Genomic DNA, 21,683 nt, shown 5'->3' with positions numbered 1-21,683 from the left:
AGGATTCACATGAACAAAAATATTTATAGCAGTTCTTTTTGTGATGGCAAAGAATTGGAAATTGAGGGTGTGGATGCCCATCAGTTGGGAATGGCTGAACAAGTTGTGGTATATGAACGTAATGGAATACTATTGTGCTATAAGAAATGATGAGCAGGCAGGCTTCAGAAAAACCTGGAAAGACTTATATGGTCTGATGCTGAGTGAAGTGAGCAGAACCAGGAGAACATTGTACACAGTAATAGCCATGTTGTACAATGACTAACGTTGATAGACTTAGCCTTTCTCAGCAATGCAAGGATCTAAAACATCTCCAAAAGTCTCATGATGGAAAATGCTATCCACATCCAAAGAGAGAACTATGGAGTTTGAATGTAGATTGAAGCATACTATTTGCTATTTTTTTCTTCTTGTTTTGTTTTGTTTCCTCTTTCCTGTGGTTCCTCCTGTTGGTTCTAATTCTTCCTTACAACATGACTAATGTGAAAATATGTTTAATAGGAATGTATATGTAAAACCCATATCAAATTGCGTGCTGTCTTGGGGCAGGAGGGGGAGAAAAATTTAAAACTCAAAAGTTTATTGAAGTCATTGGTGATAAATCAAAGGAAATTAATTTAAAAAAAAAAGAAATTTCTCCCAGTAGGAAGAAATCCTGTTAATTGAAAAACTAGAGTCAGAATAACAAGAAGGATAAATTTGAGATACTAAGTATGGTGGCCTCATATGGCAGTCCACAATGAAGTTCTTGGTGTTAAGTCTCACCAGGTGCTCTACCCGTATGGGTTTGCTTCAGCTGAGACTAAACCTCTTTTATGGGTATAATTAAGTGAATAAGTCCCTACACACACCTTCTGTGTAGAACTAATTCTGACCAGATCAGTGAAATAGGGTTCTTTTGATCTGAAATGGCTTATTTCCCTAGTCAACCACTTTTCACATCACTCCCTACTATGGTGTTCTCCTCTTGATATTTCCCAAAGTGATTCATTGTTCTTCTGAATTCTAGGTAGTTCTGGGGGAAAGAAATCAAGAATATATTGTGGTTTGGAGGCTCTTGAGTTGAATGAGAATGCAGGGAAGGGGCCATTTTGAAGATTAGGTATAGGACTCTTGGATACTACTGCTTTCCAGAGATGGAGCTGGGAAATGCCACCCCTTTAAATACCAGAAAGATGAGAATTTTCCTTAGTGCTGAAGCAAACCTTGGGATTTTTAGCAGTTCAGGAAACCAGGACATTAGGGGATGTTTGGGATGTGCTTGGAAGAAATCTGATCTGCCTACTGCTAACATTGTTTTTCTAAAACGCAAAAAGTGGGAGGACAGCCATGACCTCGAGGCAGTCAGGCTTTTTTAATGGGTTTGGAGGATGATCCAGACTCAATACTTGGGTTGGGGATCATGTCTATGAAATGGTTCCTGTCATAGCTATGTAATCTTTCATTAATAGCAGTTGTTTTTCCCCATCATCCTTACAAGAGGGACCTTGAAGAAGATTGGCCCTGGGACTTGGAGGGGGACTTGGAAAGGGTTCTGGCACTGGAGTTAGGAGTGACCACTAAACATGAGGATGCATTAAGAGTGAAGGTGGAATGTTTAATTGATATCACATTTCTTGCCTTCTCCAGGAGGGAGGGAAAGAATTAAGAGCTCAATTTTTTTAAAAAGAATATTTAAAGCCAAATTTTTTTAAAAAGTGGATAGCATACTTGGTGCCTCCAGAACAGCCTAAAAGGAAAGTAGGAATGAAGAGGGTGCATCATGGAACTAACACTCCACACCTGCTCCGTGACTTTTGATTTCATTACAGTTCTAGCATTTTAAATTTGTTATGTTGTAGTGTATATTAAAGAAACACAGTGTAAAAAAAATCACTAAACACCCTAAACTTTATATAGAAAAGAAGTGGAATTAATGTTTGTTCTCCCTGTAAATCTGCCAAAATAGCATTTCTTTAGGTCTTGCTAAATCAGCAGAAAAATCTGTTAGTTGCCATTGAATCTGGGACCCCACTGGCATTATGCCAGACTAGGAAAAGGACTCTTGGATGAATGGGTGTGGCAGGGTCTCAAATGAGATAACGTGTGTACGTACAGTGCTTTGCAAACCTTAAAAGTGCTATCTGTGTGTGTATATGTGATCATTGTTATTATAGGACTGTGTAAGATAGCCAGTCAAATGAAGACATTTCATGTTTAAATACTTCTAATGACAACTTATTTCTTCACAAGATAGCCCTTTTTATTGCTAGACTGTTCTAATTTCTATCCATTTTTCCTACTTCTACCCTCTGGAGCAACAGATGTCTATTCCTCTTCTGAAGGCAACTGTTATTTTCCCCCATAAGTCTTCTCTTTAGTCCAAATCTCCCTAATTCCTTTGGCCATTCCTTATGTCATGGTTTCCAGACTCCTCACTGTCCTGGTTACTTTCTTCTTGATGCTCCCTAATTTGTCATTGTATCTCTTAAGGGGACATTTACTTTAGAGGATACCAGAACTGAAATCAGTACTTCACAGTGATCTGACCATCAGGAATTACTGGCTGGCTAGTAACACCCTTGATTCTGCCAGTGTAGGCTGAAATTGCATTAGCATTTTAATAGCACTTTCACACAGACCATATTGGTCTTGTGGTTAGGTAAAATCCTTAGGCCATTTTTTTTTGTTTTTTAAATATAAACTGCTATCAAGCCAAGTTTCTAATATGTTACAGTTGGTTTTTAAAAAACCTAAATGCAGAACTTTACATTTATTTGAATATTTTATTAGATTTTATTGGTTTCAGCCTACAGTCTCCCCCAGTGGCAGGGATTTTAGGAGTGAGCCACCATGCCTGACCAATTTACCTTTTCAAAAATCAGGATATTCTGGGGTGGCTAGGTGGCACAGTGGATAAAGGCACCAGTCTTGGAGTCAGGAGGTCCTGAGTTCAAATGCGGCCTCAGACACTCGGCACTTACTAGCTGTGTGATCCTGGGCAAGTCACTTAACCCTGATTGCCTTGCCAAAAACAAATTTAAAAAAAAAATCAGGGTATTCACTCATTCCTAGTCTTCTGGCATCTCTTTATTTTTCATTATTTCTCAGAGAAAAGAAATTATTTTGATACTCTGGGATGTCATTTGTTTAAGCAAGGAGCCTGCCTTAAAGGGTACTTTTTCCAGCAAATTATTGATCTAATTTATTTTTACATCACCTTAATTTTCTAATATATCCCTCTCCCACCTAGAGAGCCATCCTTTATTCTAAAGAATAAAAAAGGGGCAGCTAGGTGGTGCAGTGGATAGAGTAGCGGCCTTGAAGTCAGGAGGACCTGAGTTCAAATCCAGCCTCAGACAATCACTTGTCATGTACTAGCTGTGTGACCTTGGGCAAGTCACTTAACCCCGATTGCCTCACTAAAAAAAAAGAATAAAAAAGAAAGGGGACAGGGAGCAGTTCAGCAAAACTATAGCACTTTAACCCAGTCTTGCAGTACATGAATTGTTCCACACTCATTGACCCCCACCTTTGCAAAGAAAGGAAAGAGGCACCTTCTCCTATCTCTTAATCCTGGCCTGGCTTGGTCATTATAATTATATGGTGTTCAGTTTTGATATATTTTTTTAACCTTTCGTAAATGAAAGGTTGTTGCCATTGTGTATATTTTTTCCTTGTTCTGATTACTTAATTTTGTATCAATTTATATGTCTTCTCATGCTTCTCTATTTTCTTCACATTCAGAGTATCTTATGGCACAGTAGTATTCTGTTATATTTATATACCACATCTTATCCCCAGTCTCTATGGCCATCTCCTTTGATTTCAGTTCTTTGCTGCTAAAAAAAAAAGTGCTACTATAAATATTTTGGTATATGTGGGACCTTTCTGATTTTTACTTCTTTCAGGTATTTGCCTATTGGTGTGATTTCTGGGTCAGAGGTCTGGATGTTTTAGTCATTTTCTTAGCATAATTCCAAATTGCTTTATAGGACAGTTAAACCAATTCATAGCTCCAACCATATTTTACTGTGCCTTTCTTTCTGTAAACCCTCCAATATTAACTATTTCTGTTTTTTTCTTATCTTTGTGAGTTTGCTGAATGTGAGGTGAAAGCTCAGTTATTTTGTATTTCTCCCATTAGTCATTTGGAGCAATCTTTCCTATATTTGTTAAGTTTGCAGTACTTCTTTTAAGAACTATTTGTTCATATCCTTTTTTTCCCATTTAAAAATTATGAACTTAACAAATCTCAGCTAAAATGAGCAATTCCAGAGAGGGTTGTACATGAAACTGTGACTCAGTTATGTACAACTTGCTTTTCTTTTTGGATATGAGTTCAATATGTTCATATCCTTTGACCAAAAATAGCTCTGCTCTTATATATTTCACAGGGTGCTTTCTACCTTAGAGTTGTTAATGCCTTGTTCTATTTAAATATGTAAATGTGAGCTATTTAAAATTACTACATGCTTACTCTTTTACTTATATAAAGTTTTCATTCCTTTTTTTGCAATGTGCATTTTATCCTTTCTGGTATTCACCCTGGAGCTGATATTAAAAAAAAGATTGTTGAATAATTAATTTATCTCTTTGTTACTCTGGTCTAATCTATCCGGCATACAGAACTGCCGCAGCTGTTGAGAGTGTTTGTCAGGGGAAGATGAGACCTTGGCCCAGCTGCTTGGACAGTCATTCCTTTAATGCCATAATGCACAATGGGACCCACTGTCAAAACAAGATCATGTGATTGAGGAAGAGCTATGCCTCTGAAGGCTGTTTTGGCTGCCAAACAGACACTGAGACTGAGATGGGAAAACAGCAAATGGGCAGACATATTCGGGGAAGGAAAAACTTTAACAAAGAGGCTTCATCAGGTGTTAGGTGATTCCATCCCCTGCCTCGAGTCAGAAGCCTGCAAACCAGCACCAAGGCTTGAAACTGGTGTTCTGAGTTAAGTACTTGTCTCTGAGTCACCAAGCAAGTTGTTATTGCGATACGGTGGACTTTTCAAGATGGTGCAAACCAGAGGTCTCTCTGCCCACGGTGTTGACCTATCTGCCCTGTCTGTATCGTCTTTCTCATGGCTCCTGATGAATCGGCCCTTTCAGATCTGGTCTCTCAGTTTTCTAGGAAAAACTTGTTTGTGCTTTCTCCTTGTGGGTGGTTGGAGGAAACTGGTACATGGGTTTTATTTGAGCATTATCATTTGATCATTAGAAGGGAAAGTTGCCGCAGATGATGATTGGCTCCAAACTAACCTTGGTTGTCTTGGTTGACAATCCCCAACATTGCCTTATCTGCATAACACCTTTTTTGGGTTTTGATTCTATAATGGTAACATTCTGTTCAAATTTTTCTGAGTCTTAAAAGAAAAGGTAGTTAGTTCTTGTACCTTTTCCCTTCCCTGACTGTAAAAAACACTACCACATAAACCATATAGTCAACTCTTATATGTGTAAATGATGTGGACCCGTTGATAATTTTTAAAAAACTTAACTGTGAGTCAGTCGAAACATAAACCGAGGAGGGTTAACCTTCCTCTTCCTTGTCATGCTGTAGTTTATAATCCTGACCACTAGGTGGTAGCAATAGAAGGAAAAAAAATGAAAGGAAAATGTGTAAGGGGTGGATGTGCTATATAAACTTGAGATGTGAAAATCATATCCTAACTTTGATTTAGTAGATTAATCCTAGACTGTTATCATATGAGATATATAAAGGTTAAGTGATATGTCCAGGATTACATAGCTATTAAGGATAAGAAGTGGGATTTGGACCCGCATCTGACTCAAAGCACTTGCTGTTCCATACTGCCTCTACAGCTCACCCAAAAGGAGGGGAAAATTTAGGACAAGCTGGAATGAAAAACAAGGGTGGAAGAGAGATAAATCAGTCAGGCAGCAGGCAGGAGCTCTTAGAGCTAAGGATACATATAACTGAAATAATGCCTGCCCTAAAAGAATTCAGTTTCTGTTAGGGATGACGTGTACATAATAATAATATTTTTATAGTGCTTTAAAGTCTGCAGATCACATTACACATATTATGGCATTTCATCCTCAGACCCTATAAGGTAGATATTATTATTCCCTTTTTACAGATGAAAAACTGAGCCTGAGAGAGGATAAGTGACTTTTCCAGGGTCACACACACAGCTACTAGGTGTCTCGGGCAGGATTTAAACTCAGGTTTTCCTAATTCCATTTCCAGTGTTTTAGCTTATTTATATGTACACAAATACAGAATGTACACAAAATAAACACAAGGCAACTTTGAGGAGGTGCTAAGAATTTGGAGATTAGGAAGAGCCTCATGTAGAATACGTTACTTGAGCAGACTTTGAAGGGAAGGAGTGAATTCTGGGCATAAGTGACCAGCCATACAAAGCAAACAGAGAAAAGATGGGCATGTTCTAAATGAGAAACAAGACCGCCATTTCAACAGAACGATAGAACGAGAGAGGAGAATAATGTATAAGTCTGGAAAGAAAGGTGGATTGGGGTTAGGTTGTGATGGTCCTTAAATGCCAAATTAGATTTAGTCCTAGAGGTACTATAGGGAGCTCCTTGATTTTATTGAATAGGAAGGTGACACGATCAAACCTATGCTTTAGGAAAATCACATTGACACCTGTATGGAAGGTGAATGGGAGGGAGAGAGTTGAGGCAGGGAGACCAGTTAGAAGGCTTTTGGCCTGTTAGAAGTGATGAGGGCCTGAGCTAGGGGGAGTGCATTGCCAAATAAGATGAGAAAAGTAAGTATGTGGTAAGGGAAGGAAAGAAGGTGAAAAAGAGAGCAGCAAAGAGAATAAAAGAGAAAAAACACGTGGACAGCAGTAGTGAAAAAGAAAAATTGGGGCGGGGGGGTGAGGGGGAGAAAAGGCTGTTGGAAAGAACTGAAGGGGCAGCTGGGTGGCACAGTGGATAGAGCACCAGCCCTGAAGTCAGGAGGACCTGAGTTCAAATCCAGCCTCAGACCAAACACTTGACACTTAATAGCTGTGTGACCCTGGGCAAGTCACTTAACCCCAATTGCCTTTAAAAAAAAAAAGAAAGAACTGAAGTTAGAAAAGGATGGAAAAGGAGAGAGAAGGAAATGGAGGGAGATGAACTTGGGTGAAGAGAACTGTTTAATATTAGCTCACCATTTATATGTGGCTTAAAATGGATATTAGAATCATAGCATATTAGATGCAAAAGCCCTTAAAGATGATTCTGTCCAACGCTTTTAATAGATAATGAAACTCAGATCCAGAAACTAGTGGCAGAGCCAGGACAAACACCCACTTCTGATGCTAGTACAGTCAGAGCTTTCACTGAAAGAAAGCACAGAGACCTTTTTTCTCATAAGACTGCTGGGTATTTCACCGAGGTCGAAATGTAGACTCTAAATTTACAATGCACCACCCATTTTCATTATTTTGTGTGATTTCCATGGTCTACATTTTTAACAGCTGCCACAAGAAAATAGTGTGGAATCAGGCTTTTGTTATTGTATGCTTCCTTAGAAGTCATCTAGGCAAATCTTTTCACTTTACAGATGAGAAAACTGAAGCTCAATGGGGAAAATGACTTGCTCAGGATCAAATTGCTGGTCAGAGGCAGGGCCAGGACTAGAATCTGAGCCTCCTGGTTCACAGTCCAGTAATCTTTCCGCTTCTTTACATTGTTTGAAACTAACTTATGTGACTAAACATATCGGTTTCATGTTTGTGATATGAAACCTCTGAGGTCAGTGACCATGATTTCATTATCTCAGTATCTCTGAAATGCCTAGCACTGTATGTGGGGAATCTCTACTAAAAAAGTTACTGTGACCACTAAACTAGTGGTGGCTGGACCTGTATAATTAGACTAGAGGGTATGGAGACAGCAGCATTTAACCTCCATTTGAATTACATCTATCCCTTAGAATATAGCGTAACTATATTGTTCAGGATAAAACTTATTTTTTTTGAATTGTGACTTTTTAAAATTAATTACAAAGTTTGAACACCATAAAGAGAATGTCCATACATAAATCAAAACATGCAAAAACAGTAGGACTTTATATGAAACTATGGATTCTACTTCATATCACTTACTTTAGGTATATAATTCTAAATTTTCATTTCAAAGTAGTTCTGCTTGTCATGTTAGTAGTTGAACTTCCCTTGTGTGAATTTACACAAAACATGACTATGGGCCTTTAAGACATCATTTTTACTATTACTACACTATTACTAACTCGATCTTTCATTAATCTCCCTTTTTTCCTCCCAATTAAGAACACAAAAAGGAAGGGGGGAAGGGGTATGGGGGAGTAGGATGGAGAGTTGTAACAATCAGATCCACAGAGTGGCCATGTCTAAAAATGTATGCTGCTTTTTCTATCATGTATCCAAAAACACCTTTTCAGTTTCCTTTTTTTTTGAGGCAGTCAGGATTAAGTGACTTGCCCACTGTCACACAGCTAGTAAGTGTCAAGTTTTTGAAGCTGGATTTGAACTCAGGTCCTTCTGCCTCCGGGGGCCAGTGCTGTATCCACTAAGCCACCTAACTGCCCCCAGGATAAAACTTTTGATCAAGAAGGAAAAAGAGATGATGAAGTGTTTTTGTGGTAGAGTTTTTTTTAAACCATGCTAACAAAATATGACTGAATCTTATGGTTGCCTCAGAAATGTGTTACATATTGCAAAGATAATTACAGATACATTTGCATGAAAATCAGGTGGTTGGTTCATGAAGGTTGATGTGCATGGAGTACAAACCTGCTTCACATTAAGTGCAGGAAGGAAACCATCAATCAATATATGGTATCAGCAGTATTCCTTTTTCTGGAGTCTTCCCAGATGTACCTTATCTTTCAGATTTTTTTTTTTTGACAAGGATTCAGTGAAATGGCCATAGAGGCATGTGGGAAGATTCAGAAAAAAAAGGAATACACTTTCATCTTTGGTCTGGCATAGAGCTGAGAACACCCACCTGGCATTCAAGTCCACGCTCATGAAGTGCCTGCTCCCTATGTGCCAAGCACTGACACGGGAGGGAGAGCAACTGGATCTGCCATGTAATTGATGCTTTATGGCAAAGGGATGTGTGCCAGGGCAAGCTGGCACACTCGCTAAAACAGGAAAGTCTTAAAGAGTTGCCCACGGCATTGAGAGGTTAAGTGACTTGGCACATGAGATGTGCACATGGCAGCTAATAGCGTATCGGTTAGAGCACTGGGCCTGGAGCCAGGAAGACCTGAGATCAAATTCGACCTCAGATACTTACTAGCTGTATAACCCCTGAGTGCTCTTTACCTCAGTTTCCTCATCTGTAAAATGGGGATAATAACATCCCTTACCTCCCAGGGTTGTTGTGAGGGTCAAATGAGATAAAATTTGTAAAGTGTTCAGCATAGTGCCTGGCACGTAATTGTTGTTGGTCATTTTTCAGTCATGTCCAACTCTTCATGACCTCTTTGGGATTTTCTTGACGGAGATATTGGAGTGGTTTGCCATTTCCTTCTCTAGTTCGTTTTACTGGGGCAGATGGCGACTTGCCACCCAGAGTCACACAGCTAGTAAGGGTCTGGAATCTTCTGTACTGTATCTGCTGTGCCACCTGGTTGCCCATTGTAGCTGGCACATAGTAGGTGCCATGTAGTTGCTAGTATCATCATCCTTGTTGTTGTTGGGCGGCAGGGGGTAACTTGATCTAGTTTTCGAGCCTTACTTTCTATCTAATACACCCAGCAGCCTCTACTGAGGGAATACAAAGGTAAGTAAGCCATGGCCCCTGCCCTTAGTCAGTTTACCTTCTGATAGAAGAGATAAGAGATATAACTTAATAAAAATAAGAAAGAGTTAAGTGCAAAACAGAAGTCCAAGTTATATGAGATTGGAAGTAGAGATAATTTCTAGCTGGAAGTATCAGGTGCGGCTAGGCTTTCTTGAGAAAGTGATACTTGAGCTGGGCCCTAGCGGAAGGGAAACATTTCATTTGGCAAAAGTGTAATAGGGCGTAGCCATCCTATTCCAGGCATAGAATACGATGTGGACAAAGTCATGGTGGAGGGAGAAACCAGGGAAGATTACAGTTGCTGAAGTATCTTTCTAGGCATTTAGTTGACATATCTGCTTTGATTGGACTGAAGTTGTCTCCCTCAAGTTTCTGCCCTGAAAGGAAGGCATTAGACATTACTAGTTTGATTAGAGAAGATATTGGCATTGGGGAGTTTACGAGTTCTGCCTGAAGTTTAGGACATGCTGGAAAGACGTAGGAGAATGGGGATACTATCCCCAGGAGACCTAGGATATTCTAGCAGAGCAACATTATTCAAATTGTGTCTTAGTTAACAGATATTTATTGAACACTGATTATTATTGTAAAGGAGGCAAAAAGAATAAAGTATTTGCTGCCTTATAGTTTTAGACTTCAGAAGATGTTTTGGAGGTGAGAAAGGCTAAACTCATGCTAATTAATTAAGAATGGAATTAAGATCACTCAGATTTGACTTACTGTTATCTTTTGGTCTTAATGTTCCCTCTGTTTCATTGGGTTTTAATGAGACCATCTTTTGAAGGGTTTTGGACCTGAGTTACATTTTAATTTACAAATTACATTGCAAATTACATACATACCAAGGAACCTTTGAATGGAACAAAAATAGGTGAAAATAATAGAACATGATAAGCAAAACTGTCTGACATTAGGAGCAGAAACACTGGTGAGGCCTTTGCAAGGTCCGATGAATTATCTTGGAAAGGTATACAACCTCAGAGCAAGAAATGTCGATGATTATTTGTCAAGGAAGTAGTGTTAGAAAAGTGACTAGTTTCATCAAAGTTTGAGTGTTTTCTCACTGTATCTGACCCAGTCTGAACTGATGAGCTGGAGAAAAGATGGGTTTTGATCTGAATTGGGAGGCAGTGGTTCTTAAAGCATGATCTGCTAGCTGTCAGTGAACTGGCTTCTTGTCTAACCAACTGTACTGTACCTCACTTAACCCAGAAGTTCCATCCTCGAAAAGTTTTTAGTAAATCAAATCTCTTTTCTCTCCATCTTCTTGCTGTTCTTTCATGCTTTCTCCTTTTATTTATTTATTTATATGTTTTTATTTTATATATATATATATATATACACACATATATATATATATATATATATTTTTTAATTAAATCTGGGCAATGGGGTAAGTAACCTGCCTACGGTCACCACAGCCAGTAAGTGTTACGTGTCTGAGGCTGGATTTGAGCTCAGTTCCTCCTGAATCCAGGGTCAGTACTCTATCCTCTGCGCCACCTAGCTGCCCCCTTCTCCTCTTATCATAGTCTTTCTTCTATGTATATTCACATGGAGTTATGCCCTTTCACTTTCCCACTTTGAGAAATTTGTAGGTTTCATCACGTAATGGAAAAGGTTGGAAAGCACTGCCCTGTACGAGTGTCACCTGCTCCTGACAGCTCACCTGGGCTTAAGTTTCATGTCATTGGCTTTCAAACAAATATTTGCATTTGTACATTTGGCTTTCACTTGTGAAATTTTTGGCTTTACAAGGTGTTGGTCTCCCTGTACCTATTTTTTCATTCTCCCTTCCTGACCTAGAATGTGATGACTGGTGGAAAACCGACTGCAACCCGAACAATACCACCATCCCTTCTAACTGCACTGGCTGTGCAGTGCTTACAGGCCTCCAGGTGGTGCCACTCATGTCACAATTACCCTCCGAATTTGACAAACTCCAGCCTCTGCTGATCAAGGTAAAAAGAAGCCTAGTTCTTTGAATGATTAATTAGTCAAAACTGAAAAAGTACCCAGTGCTTTCCAGCAGCAACCAGTAATAACTTTTGTGTTGTGTTTTTATTTTTGCTTTGCCTAAGACTGGAAACATTCTGTCATCCAAGGAGCTTCATCTTTTTCAATGCCAGTATCCAGAGTTGACAGAAGGGATCTCAGAAGGAATGTTAACCCGGTGGTGGAATTGTTTTCCTCATCAGCGTTTCCCTTTTAATTTCCCATGGTGAGTCACAAGAACGAGTGGGTTAGCCCAAGGCCCGAGTGCGTGATATTGAAAAGCAGAGTTAAAAAATAATGATGAATGACAGAGTTGAAGAGCAGAAAAAGGTTGTGAGGTGAATAGGGCCAGGAAGGGGAAAGAGGAATACACCCTAGGAATACTTAATACGGTACCAATTTCTGTTTGCATATTGGGTGGAACTCAAAATAAGTGCTAGAAATTGCTTGCTTAATGAAAGACAAATAGAGACATGGTCTTTGCCCTTGGGGTTTTGTTTCCTTTTTTGGGGGAGGGGGACAGTTTTCTGCTAGAATGAAAATATCCTCAGAAGAAAATAGGGTGAAATGGCTTTTCATCTCCATTTGTTTTTGTGAAATTTACTGATAGTCTTTTCCTCTTCTTCCTGTCTCATAATTGTGTCTCCTAAATAAGAATTAGAGTTTTCATCCTCAATTGTACAAGTTGGCTTCATTTAGCAAGCTGATTTACATCCTCCCCCCTACCTCCCTTGTAAACCGTACCCTGGAAAGAGGGGACAGGCTTGCATTATCTGTGCAGTGGGGTATTCCTTTCTTCCTCCTCCTCCTCTCCCTTACTCTTTCCTTTTGTCTTCTTGCCTCTCTCTCTCTCTCTGACTTCTGTCTGTTTTCCAAGATAAGATGAATAAGTTGTGTTTTGCTGCTTTCTTCATGTTATTTTAACTGGACTTCATCAACATCCCACCCACTTACACAAATGTGGTTGTGGGGTGTCTTTGTGTTATGTTTGTTAAATAATTTATGATGGTTCTTTTTGATGGAATGGATTTAAAAGATAAGCCCAGTTATTTTTCCACCCACCCCACCCTATATCATTCCATTCTTATTTTGCTTTCTAGAGAATGGCAACGGTTCCACTCCCCCAGTGTGACCTTTTTTTCTGTCTGTTATTTCACAGGAGCAAACCTCTGAATAGAACAAACATTCTACATGAGCTTTTCCCTATGTTCGATTCCTTGCCGTTTCCCAAAGATTCCTCCTTGAAAACCTGCTTTGTCGCCCACCAGCCTCCTGTACTAGGGAGTAAGGTGAGGAGTCAATCAAACAATGACCATTTATTACAGGTCTACTATGTGCCAGAGAATACGAAGAGAGAAATGCAAAATGATCCTTCCCCCTGAGGAGCTTATCCTCTATCAGAGAAAAATAGAAAGTTATTTTTTTTTTGGAGAGAGATCCCATCAGCTAAGAGATGAAGAGAAGCCTCATGTAGAAGGGCTTGAAAGAAACTAGGGATTTTAAGAAGCAAAGCATGCCACTCTCTGAGCAGTATGAAAGTCTCTTTTATATATTGGGTCAGGGAGGATGGTTCTTTGCCATTAATTGGGTTTCATTGGTGCAGATTCTAATAACATCTTTTCTGAGGATTACATTCTTGCTGACATTTTCTGTTTGGTCATTATCTACTCATTTGAGTTCATTAACGTGGAAGAGCTAAATATGTGAATAAAGAAGGAATCTTTTCTTATGCCCGCTTCAAAGCTAGCAGCATTAAAGTGTGAACTAAAGACACATTTGCTGTTTATGGTTTGAGTTTGATCTGCCTAAGAATATCTCCCAGTTGTCGGTCAGTGCCTGATATTGCCTTATGTTCTCCCGCCCATGTTAATTCTTGGTAAGAGGCAGCCAGCCATCAACTGCTACCCACAAGGCAGGCCAGCCAGCCTAACTGGAGCAGCAAGTTTCCCTGAGGGAGAGATAGGAGCTGTCGTGTGCCAGACAAATCAAACCACTACTACCTTGAATACCATTTCCCCTTAAATTCTACCTGCCCCCCATCCCCAAAGGAGATATCCTAGGACCCTGAGCCCAGGATCCTTGGGAATAGCAGTGCCCCTAAACCACAAAGACCTCCTTCCAGCCCATCCCCTAGAGCCATTATCGAGGGGAGAAATCACTGTGGATAAGGTGCTTGCTTACCATCCTCACCATGTGAGGAGTTAAAAGCTCGTGAAAATATGTTGCCTAGAAGTAGGGTCCCTTTTTGTCTAGTAGTAGACTAGATGGTGATGCCGAGCTCTTGCCAGGGCTTTAAAAAGAGTCCAGTTTGCTACTACGTGCTAGAACTTAGGACCCCAAGCATAATAAATTCATCTCCATAATTACTGTGTGTTTCTGGATGAGTGACTGTTTTTACCTTCTTTTTTTCACTTGAGAATTAGGGTGAGTTACACCAACCTGCCTTATAACGATGGTGAGAAACCTGACTGCAGAATCCCTGTAGATAACAAAGGGCCTTCATCACATTCCACTCAGTTATCATAGCCTGTTAAATTACTAAGCAAAGTAATCTAAGAGGAATGACCCAAAAGGCAAACATTCCAAATATGGTCTGTTTCTTTACATAGCAGATGATTCCTGTGTTCTCCACCCTGGCCCTTTTTCCCCAGCTCTTGTCCCAGTGTACTTCTCCTTATCTTCCTGTCCCCGCTGCCCTAGGCTCCGGTGCCAGCCCTGCTCCCAGACGACTTCCTGTCCCTGGTCATTGCTAGCTTCAGCCCTTGCTGCTAGAGTTGCACCCATTGTTCCCAGTGTTGCCCTGGCAACAGCGGTAGGCATGGGATTGGCCTAGCTTATAGCAGGCGGCTTTAGTAGTGGTGGAGGGGGGGGTAAACAGGGCAGGAGCTGAGGCCCATGGCTGTGGGGAGGGGGATGATGGATGGAAACCACAAGTCAGTGGCTCCTGCCCTGATGTTCCAGATATCCGGAAGAGTAGGAACTGAGTAGGTAAGGTGCTAATGTATTTCTTCTTAGTGTTTTACCATGATCGTTGGCCATATTTTTCTATAGCACTGTATATTAATGGCTTGTATGGGACCTCAGGTCAACTAGTCCAATCCCCCCCCCACCCCCTGTCATTTTACGGATAAGGAGACTAAGGTTCATGGTGGTTCAGCGACTTGCCCAAGGTCACATAGATAGTGAGTATCAGAAGTAGAATTTGAACCCAGATCCTACAATGCCAGAGTCAGTGTTCTTTCCACAGTAGTACCTATGAGTTTTATAGATTCTGAGACTGAGGCTCAGGTTATACAGTGAACTGGTCTTGATTATGTAACTCACATTTCTATAGTACAATAACCTGGAGAGCAAGGATTTTTATTCTCAGCTTCCATAAGGAAACCAAAGCTCAGAGAGGTTAAGCACTTGCCTGTGATTACAAAGCTATTAAGTCTTAGCTAGAATTCAAACCCACATCACTCCCAACTCCCAAGCCCAGTGTTTCTCCCACTGTGTAATGCTGCCTCTGTCTCTTCAACCAGATTATAATGTCCTCCTAGGTAGAAGAATTATATCTTTTATTTTCAGTGCCTAACTCTTAATCGGGTGGCATTCAAGTTGGCCAATGGACCTTGACCCTCTTTGTTTTCCTTATGCTGTATTCTCCTTCTGCAGATGCGTGCGGTTCACGACCTCTTTGTCATCGGCAGTGGTGAGGGTATCATGTACCTCACTCCTCCTATTGAGTGCAGAAGGCACTGTAATACTGTGGTGATGCAGCTGGAGCCAGGGGACGTTGGTATGTATCAAGCCCTGTGGGAAGATCATTGAGCCTTACTTGTTTACTCCTTTATTACTCTTTTAGGCAGTTTTGCTTAAAATTATTTGGAGAGGGAACATATTTTGTGCTGGGAGGGGTGGAGGGGTGTGTGTGTGTGTGTGTGTGTGTGTGTGTGAGAGAGAGAGAGAGAGAGAGATAGGTCCATTGTGTGTCCATCTCCCTAAATAAGTTTTTTATTCATGAGTTTTTATTGATTGGGGGAAAGAAAGAGGAAAGAGATGTAACTTTTTTTTGAGGCCAGTCATTACAGAATAAATGTAATCCAGATGTCTGATTGCACCAAAAACAGCCAATGTCAGTTACACTGGTGACTGGCCCTGTTGTTTTCTTTTTGGTTTTTTGGATTGCTTATCATTGTCTTTTTGTTGGTGTGAGATTGCTCTCTTCACTTGAGGTCTTCAGGAAGAAGTTCTGTGTATGTTCACTTGTCACACATTCTACCTGCTTAGGTATCTCACTGAGTTCTATTGTAACTTCTAACTCTGAGATACTGTGATTCTACTGGAAGGATAGGATTAAGGAGAAATTTCTTTCCACATTATCACATTGCCATTGTCAGGGAAAATTTGAAGTGTACATAATCTAATCAAATTCCAAATTTTATTTCAGATTTAAAAGTTAAACCAGATTTAAATTAATTTAAATTAAATCACATTTAAAAATTAAACAACACAGTATGAACATTGATCGGACTGATGTTTGCCAGTGATACCGGGTCCAGAGTCTCTAGTGGGGAAAAAAAATGGTGTAGGTGTGATATAGATAACCAGGGACTACTAGAAAGGACCTAAATATAGGAGATTTCAAATTTTTAAACTTACTTCCTCCACGTTGAAAGTGACCTTTAGATTTGGATTTGGAATATTAACATTTTTGTACCTGAATATATTTGAATGTAATATCTTTATGTTCTGAGAATTCATAGCATTTCAAACGAAAGATATTATTACACCTCACATGGAGAATGTTTCCTAAATTCACAAGAAGCCACAAAGGTGCCTGAAAAGGAAAGGAATGGACTCTTAACCTCTCTAGGCCTCACTTTTCTTACCTGTAAAATGAGGGAGTAGAAGTAGATGATCTGAAACATTCTTCCATTTATAAATCCTATGATTGTAAATTGTAAATCCATGATTACTGTAAACAGGCTTCTCTCAAATGACTATATTTGTAGTTTCCATTTTTTGTGGATTAGTTGTAATTAAATGTTTTAGTTTAAAAGATTGTTGAATTTGAGAACGTATAATAGTAACAGATTAATATTTACATAGTGATTTCCCATTTCTTAACTCATTTGATTACAACCCTGTGAGGTAGGGAGGTCAGAGATTTTAACCCTTATTTATATAGAGGCCCAAATAATAACCTTGCCCAAAGTCACAGAACTTGTCATTGTCTCAGCTGAAACTTGAACCCAACTCTTCTGATCCAGAATCAGTCATGTAGAATCCCAGAGCTGCCATCTAGAGGCCATCTAGTCCAACTTACACCTGAATAGGCTTCCTTTCTATAGCATCATATCTAATAAGAGGTTGCCCAGATTTTACTTGAAGACCTCTTTTGAGAAAAACGCTCTTGTACCAGCCCATTCTACTTTGTCAGTTCTAACAGGAACTTCAGGGCTCGGCATGATGCTGCAAGCAACTATGGGTCAGTGAATAATTTCTTCACATGCTGTCGCTTATTTAAATCAAAATAGACTCAGAAGCAATATCTTGTAGTGTGCTGGAGGATCATTCAGTGTTGACTGCTGGCTTTTTCAGTTTGATTTTGATGTTGTACCCATCTTTGAGCCAACAAATAAAAATGATATGATCTGCTGTTGTCATTTGCTCCCAAAGGCTATGCCAGTGTGGATTATTGGAAGATAAGTGTTGGACCAAGAGGAACAGAGCCCTTGGTGATCTGTGATGGAACCCACCAACTCAGAAATGTAGAGAAACAGGATTCTGTCCCAGGAGAACCTGGTAGAGCTGAAGAGAAGATCAGGTTGATTGGGTGGGCGGGGTGGGAAATAAAAAAAAGACCGAAACAATGAAATTTCTTTTCAGGGGTTGGTTACTTAGTAGTTTTCCCTTTGCATGTGTGATTCTGTGATTCAGGTAGTGATATGCTCAATGTAGCCTTGTGTACCATACAGTTATACTCACTCTGTAGATAGACTGTGAAGAATTCACTTCCCTATAGGCTGCTCAGGCTAAAAGCCTGTGTTCCTGGTGAGTGCCAGATATTGTCTGACCTTGGAGAATTCTCAAGAAAAGGGAACACTCAATAAGATGGCACCTGTCTGACCTGACATCTTGCAGCTGAGACTACCACTGTCCCACTGAAGGGGCTCGGCATAGAGAAGGGGAGTAGATTCTGCCCTTTCTGCTAACTCTTAAGTTTACCACTTCCAGCTTTCAACACGGGGGGCGCAAGACCATCCTCCTGAGTGCCCAACCATACTTAGGCCCCCCTCTGTCCTGACTCTCTCCTATTTAGACTTCCATATTTTGCAGATCTATAGTAGAGGCTTCCTCAGGAACGCTTTCATTGTTGCCCTCAGTAGTATTGACTATAGAGTAGCCCATGTTAGCAACCAATATGTCCTCAGCACACTCAGCAGATGTACTTCTTTCCAGCTATCCTTCCTAGAGACCTTAGGAATTTCAGACTCTGACTAGAGCCTGACAGTAATTTGATTGGGCAGTTCCTAGGGGCAATACTCTCCCAAATTGTTCAGATTCTCCAGGTTTTTTTCTTCTTCTCATTCTCTTCTCTCTCTGATTTGTTTTCTCAGTAACACATCTCATAATCCCACCCATATCAAGGGATTCTGTTTTGCTTTACCAAAATGTCTTTCAGAGAGGGAGTATTGTTAAAGTAGGCCAGCATGGGAAGCAGTTTCCTCCCTGGCCTTGATCTTTAGGATTTGAATTTCTTCTGTGAAAGATGGTTTACAGATGTGTCAAGCTGATGTCATAGTGTGGTTAGGGGAGGAACTCAGGACATGCATTGTTGGCTGACTGATGTTGGTGGGGTGTAAGGCTGCTGTTTTACTGAGAAATAAGGTGGGTTGTTGCTTTTTTTCAGTCTTGTAAAGCTGTTTTATTTTCATTGGGCATTTGAGTCTAGTAAAAATTTCTCTGAAATGCTGTCATTCAGCACCAGTAATATGGTGTAAATGGTAGGGTTCATTTCTTGTTCTGCTGCCTTTCTTGAAAATGTGAAGACACCTAAGACCCAGTGGGTGGGCAGGCCACTGCTCAGAAAGAGGCAAAACTAACAAGACTAACCGTGGTGTGGCTGTATTTGGAGCTGCTGAGAGTCAACTTCCAGAGCACATCTTTTTGCTAGAGACCAGTGTTATTGACTAGAGAGACCAGTGTTGAGGGCAGTTCATCCTGATGTCCACCAGCAGCTGCCTGCAAGGCTTCATTCTTAGCATCAGGAGAAACCCTACGAAGCCCAAAGCTCCGAGTTTTTCTGTCAGTCTTATGAGTCACGTGGCCCCTTCTGCTTAACGTGATTTCCTTTGTTGTATTCCTACCTATTGTTTTATAAAGGGACATAATATGAATTTAGAGTGGTAGTTCTATAGCTGCTGTGTAGGTGAGTCATTTTGAGCCATCCTAGATTAGAAAAAATAATGGATTACATTCAGTGGCATCACTGGTTAAAAGATGCAGCCACTTTTTATATCAATATGTGAAAACTCAAACCAATATTTCCTTGTAGAAAATACAGTCCTTTTAAATCATGATTCAAGATTGCTTTAGAACTCAGAAGAGAAGGTCTGATAGGAATGTAGGCAAACATGCAGAGTTTCTTGTAGCGCACTCCATATAGAGCACGAAGGGGAATAATGACTTGGCTTTAGATGTCTTTGGTACCTCTGGCCAAGTGTACGCCTGTCTTCTCCCTGTTTTCGACGGGTTGCTCCACAACAACTGTTCCGGTGAATGGGACTTCTGGGTTTGTCTCTTGGAGGAGCTAATAAGAGCGTAGCAATATCATAGGTTTTTAGAGCCTGTTCAGAACTGAAAGGGGTCTTAGAGACCCTCTCGCCCAGTCGCTCCTTTTAGAGGTTATGGAAGGAATGGAGGGCCCAGAATGCAGAGTGACTTGCCCATAGTCACCCAGACAGTCGGGCAGAGACATGACTTGAACCCAGGGGCTCTGACTCCAGACCTGTGGCTTTCTCCCTCCACCAGAGGAGATCCAACTAGAGCTTAAAAGGTCTGGGGAATGCCCCATTTACATGAAACAGTGACCTTGAGGGACTGAGCAGTGAAGGTCTTAGCAGACCCGCCACTGAAAGGTGACCCACCAGGAAGTTCTAGTAGCTGTGGTTTTGCCAGTTTCACAAAGGACCATTACAATAAGTTATTAGAAATAATGTAGACCTCTGAAGTGTCCCACTGTTTTGAAGATGTTTGTTTGATGGTCTGAAAACTAAGTCTTAATGACTCGGCTGAAGAGCCATTTTAAATTTTACCTGTTTTATAGGTTGCTGTGGCCAAAAAAAGCCTCGTTGGCCAGCCTATTTCTGCTGTGCCTCTCTCTTCCCAGGCTGGTTCTCAGAAAATAAGCTTTGTCTGTTCCAAACCTGGGGCCATCCTTAAAGCCTGGGAAAACCTGCCAGAGTTTACACTTTGTTAGCAATGCCTTTGGATTCCCTTCCGTGCCATGGTGAAGCATCTGCCTAAGACCTATTTGAAATTCACAGTTGGAATTGACTGAGGCAGACTGAACTGTCGGTTCCTGGCTTCTGGAGGCACTCTTGTCAAGAAGTGAGGTGGCTGTTGTACAGACTGAAATTGCACACTGAGACCTATATATGTGACAAGATGAGGTTTCGTTTTCCCAGAGCAGAGAGGATTTCATCACTAGAAACTGCAGTTATCTCTGACTGTCTTTGGATTTTGGCTACTTTGGCACAGAGTCCAGTTAGTACCAGCTTTGGGCCCTTTTACTAGATTAAATATCTGTATTGAGGTAAAAGATGGTGACGGCAGGGATAGCACATAGATATCAGAAATGCTGGTTTCCAGAGCTTTCTAATTTGGAAAAATCAGGTCTATGAAAAGACCTAGACACCTTATCATCAGAGGACTGACCACCAAATGATTTTCCTCTTTGACCATAGCAACCCATAAAAACTGTCTGCTAAGGTATGAGGAGAAGGGACCATGATCTGCTTTGCTGAAGAGAAGAACTGTGGTAGAAAATACTGATTCTTAAGGTCACAGTGTTAGTTGGTATAGAGGACATCTACAAACAGGCAGCAGCCTTCTGCAGCTCTCAGATAGCCACTTGATCTAGTCAAGGAATGGCATAAGCAGATAATGAAGTGAGTGTCAGAGGTGAGCCAATTTAACTTCTTTGTACACCTACCTCGGAATTAGGCCATCTGGGGAAAAAGGCACGGAGGCTAGTAAGGCTTTAAAATTTATTAGTCAGTCAGTAGCATTTATTTAAATATGTACTGTATGTCAGGGATTGTGCCAAGTGATGGGGATAAAGTGCAAATAACAACAGAAGTCCCTGCCTTCAAAGCTTACAGCCCAAAAGGTCAAGACAGCACACAAAGGGAAGAAGTTGAAAAGAGCAGGGGGGGAAGAGGGTTAAAAAAAATTTAAAAATTTTATTTGCAAGAATCTTCTAGAAAGAAATACAAAGGAAAACAGGTGAGATAGGCTTTGTCTTTTATGATGATCAGTTTTAAAATCTGATCACACAACATGGTAGTTAGAAGATGAGCTCGTCCAAGACAACTCTCCAGGACCAGGTGCTTTCAGATAGGTCGACGGGCAAGGGTATGGCCTATTTTCTGTTGTGGTTCCCTCAACATTAAGTTTTCTGTTCCCTTCCCCTAAAAAGGGGAACCTTCCATGACCAGGGTCCTCTTCAGGACCTGAGGCAGGAGCAGTGCTTTCAAAACCAAAAGTATCTTGCTCTAGGAATGGCACTAGGAAGTCAACACTGGAATTCATCGCTTTGCGGTTTTTTCCCTTTTTGTCATTGTTGTGGTAGTGTCTTTTAATAAATGTTACAAGGGTAGGGTGTAGGGCTTTTACAGTTTTTGTACTAATCAAAGTCTAGTCTCTTTCCTTCTCTTTCTCTTTTGC

At 40.5% G+C, this 21,683-nt stretch overlaps 1 protein-coding gene across 1 annotated transcript in view; it reads left to right on the top strand.

The window, feature by feature from the left end:
• The window catches only part of CUNH6orf89 (chromosome unknown C6orf89 homolog), a 42,220-nt gene extending 24,713 nt beyond the window's left edge, over nucleotides 1-17,507 (top strand). The window contains 6 exon segments of the mRNA XM_020999392.2: nucleotides 11,559-11,713; nucleotides 11,834-11,973; nucleotides 12,907-13,036; nucleotides 15,405-15,528; nucleotides 17,412-17,488; nucleotides 17,490-17,507. Of these exon segments, the coding sequence (XP_020855051.1) occupies nucleotides 11,559-11,713; nucleotides 11,834-11,973; nucleotides 12,907-13,036; nucleotides 15,405-15,528; nucleotides 17,412-17,488; nucleotides 17,490-17,507 (644 nt within the window).
• Nucleotides 17,508-21,683: the final 4,176 nt, after the last annotated feature.

The sequence above is a fragment of the Phascolarctos cinereus genome, unplaced genomic scaffold (genome assembly GCF_003287225.1).
Source record: "Phascolarctos cinereus isolate Bilbo 61053 unplaced genomic scaffold, phaCin_HiC Scaffold_5;HRSCAF=322, whole genome shotgun sequence".
In the NCBI taxonomy this organism is placed as follows: Eukaryota; Metazoa; Chordata; class Mammalia; order Diprotodontia; family Phascolarctidae; genus Phascolarctos; species Phascolarctos cinereus.
The sequence above is the reverse complement of the archived record's forward strand: the minus strand, read 5'-3'. Positions and strand labels throughout refer to the sequence as shown.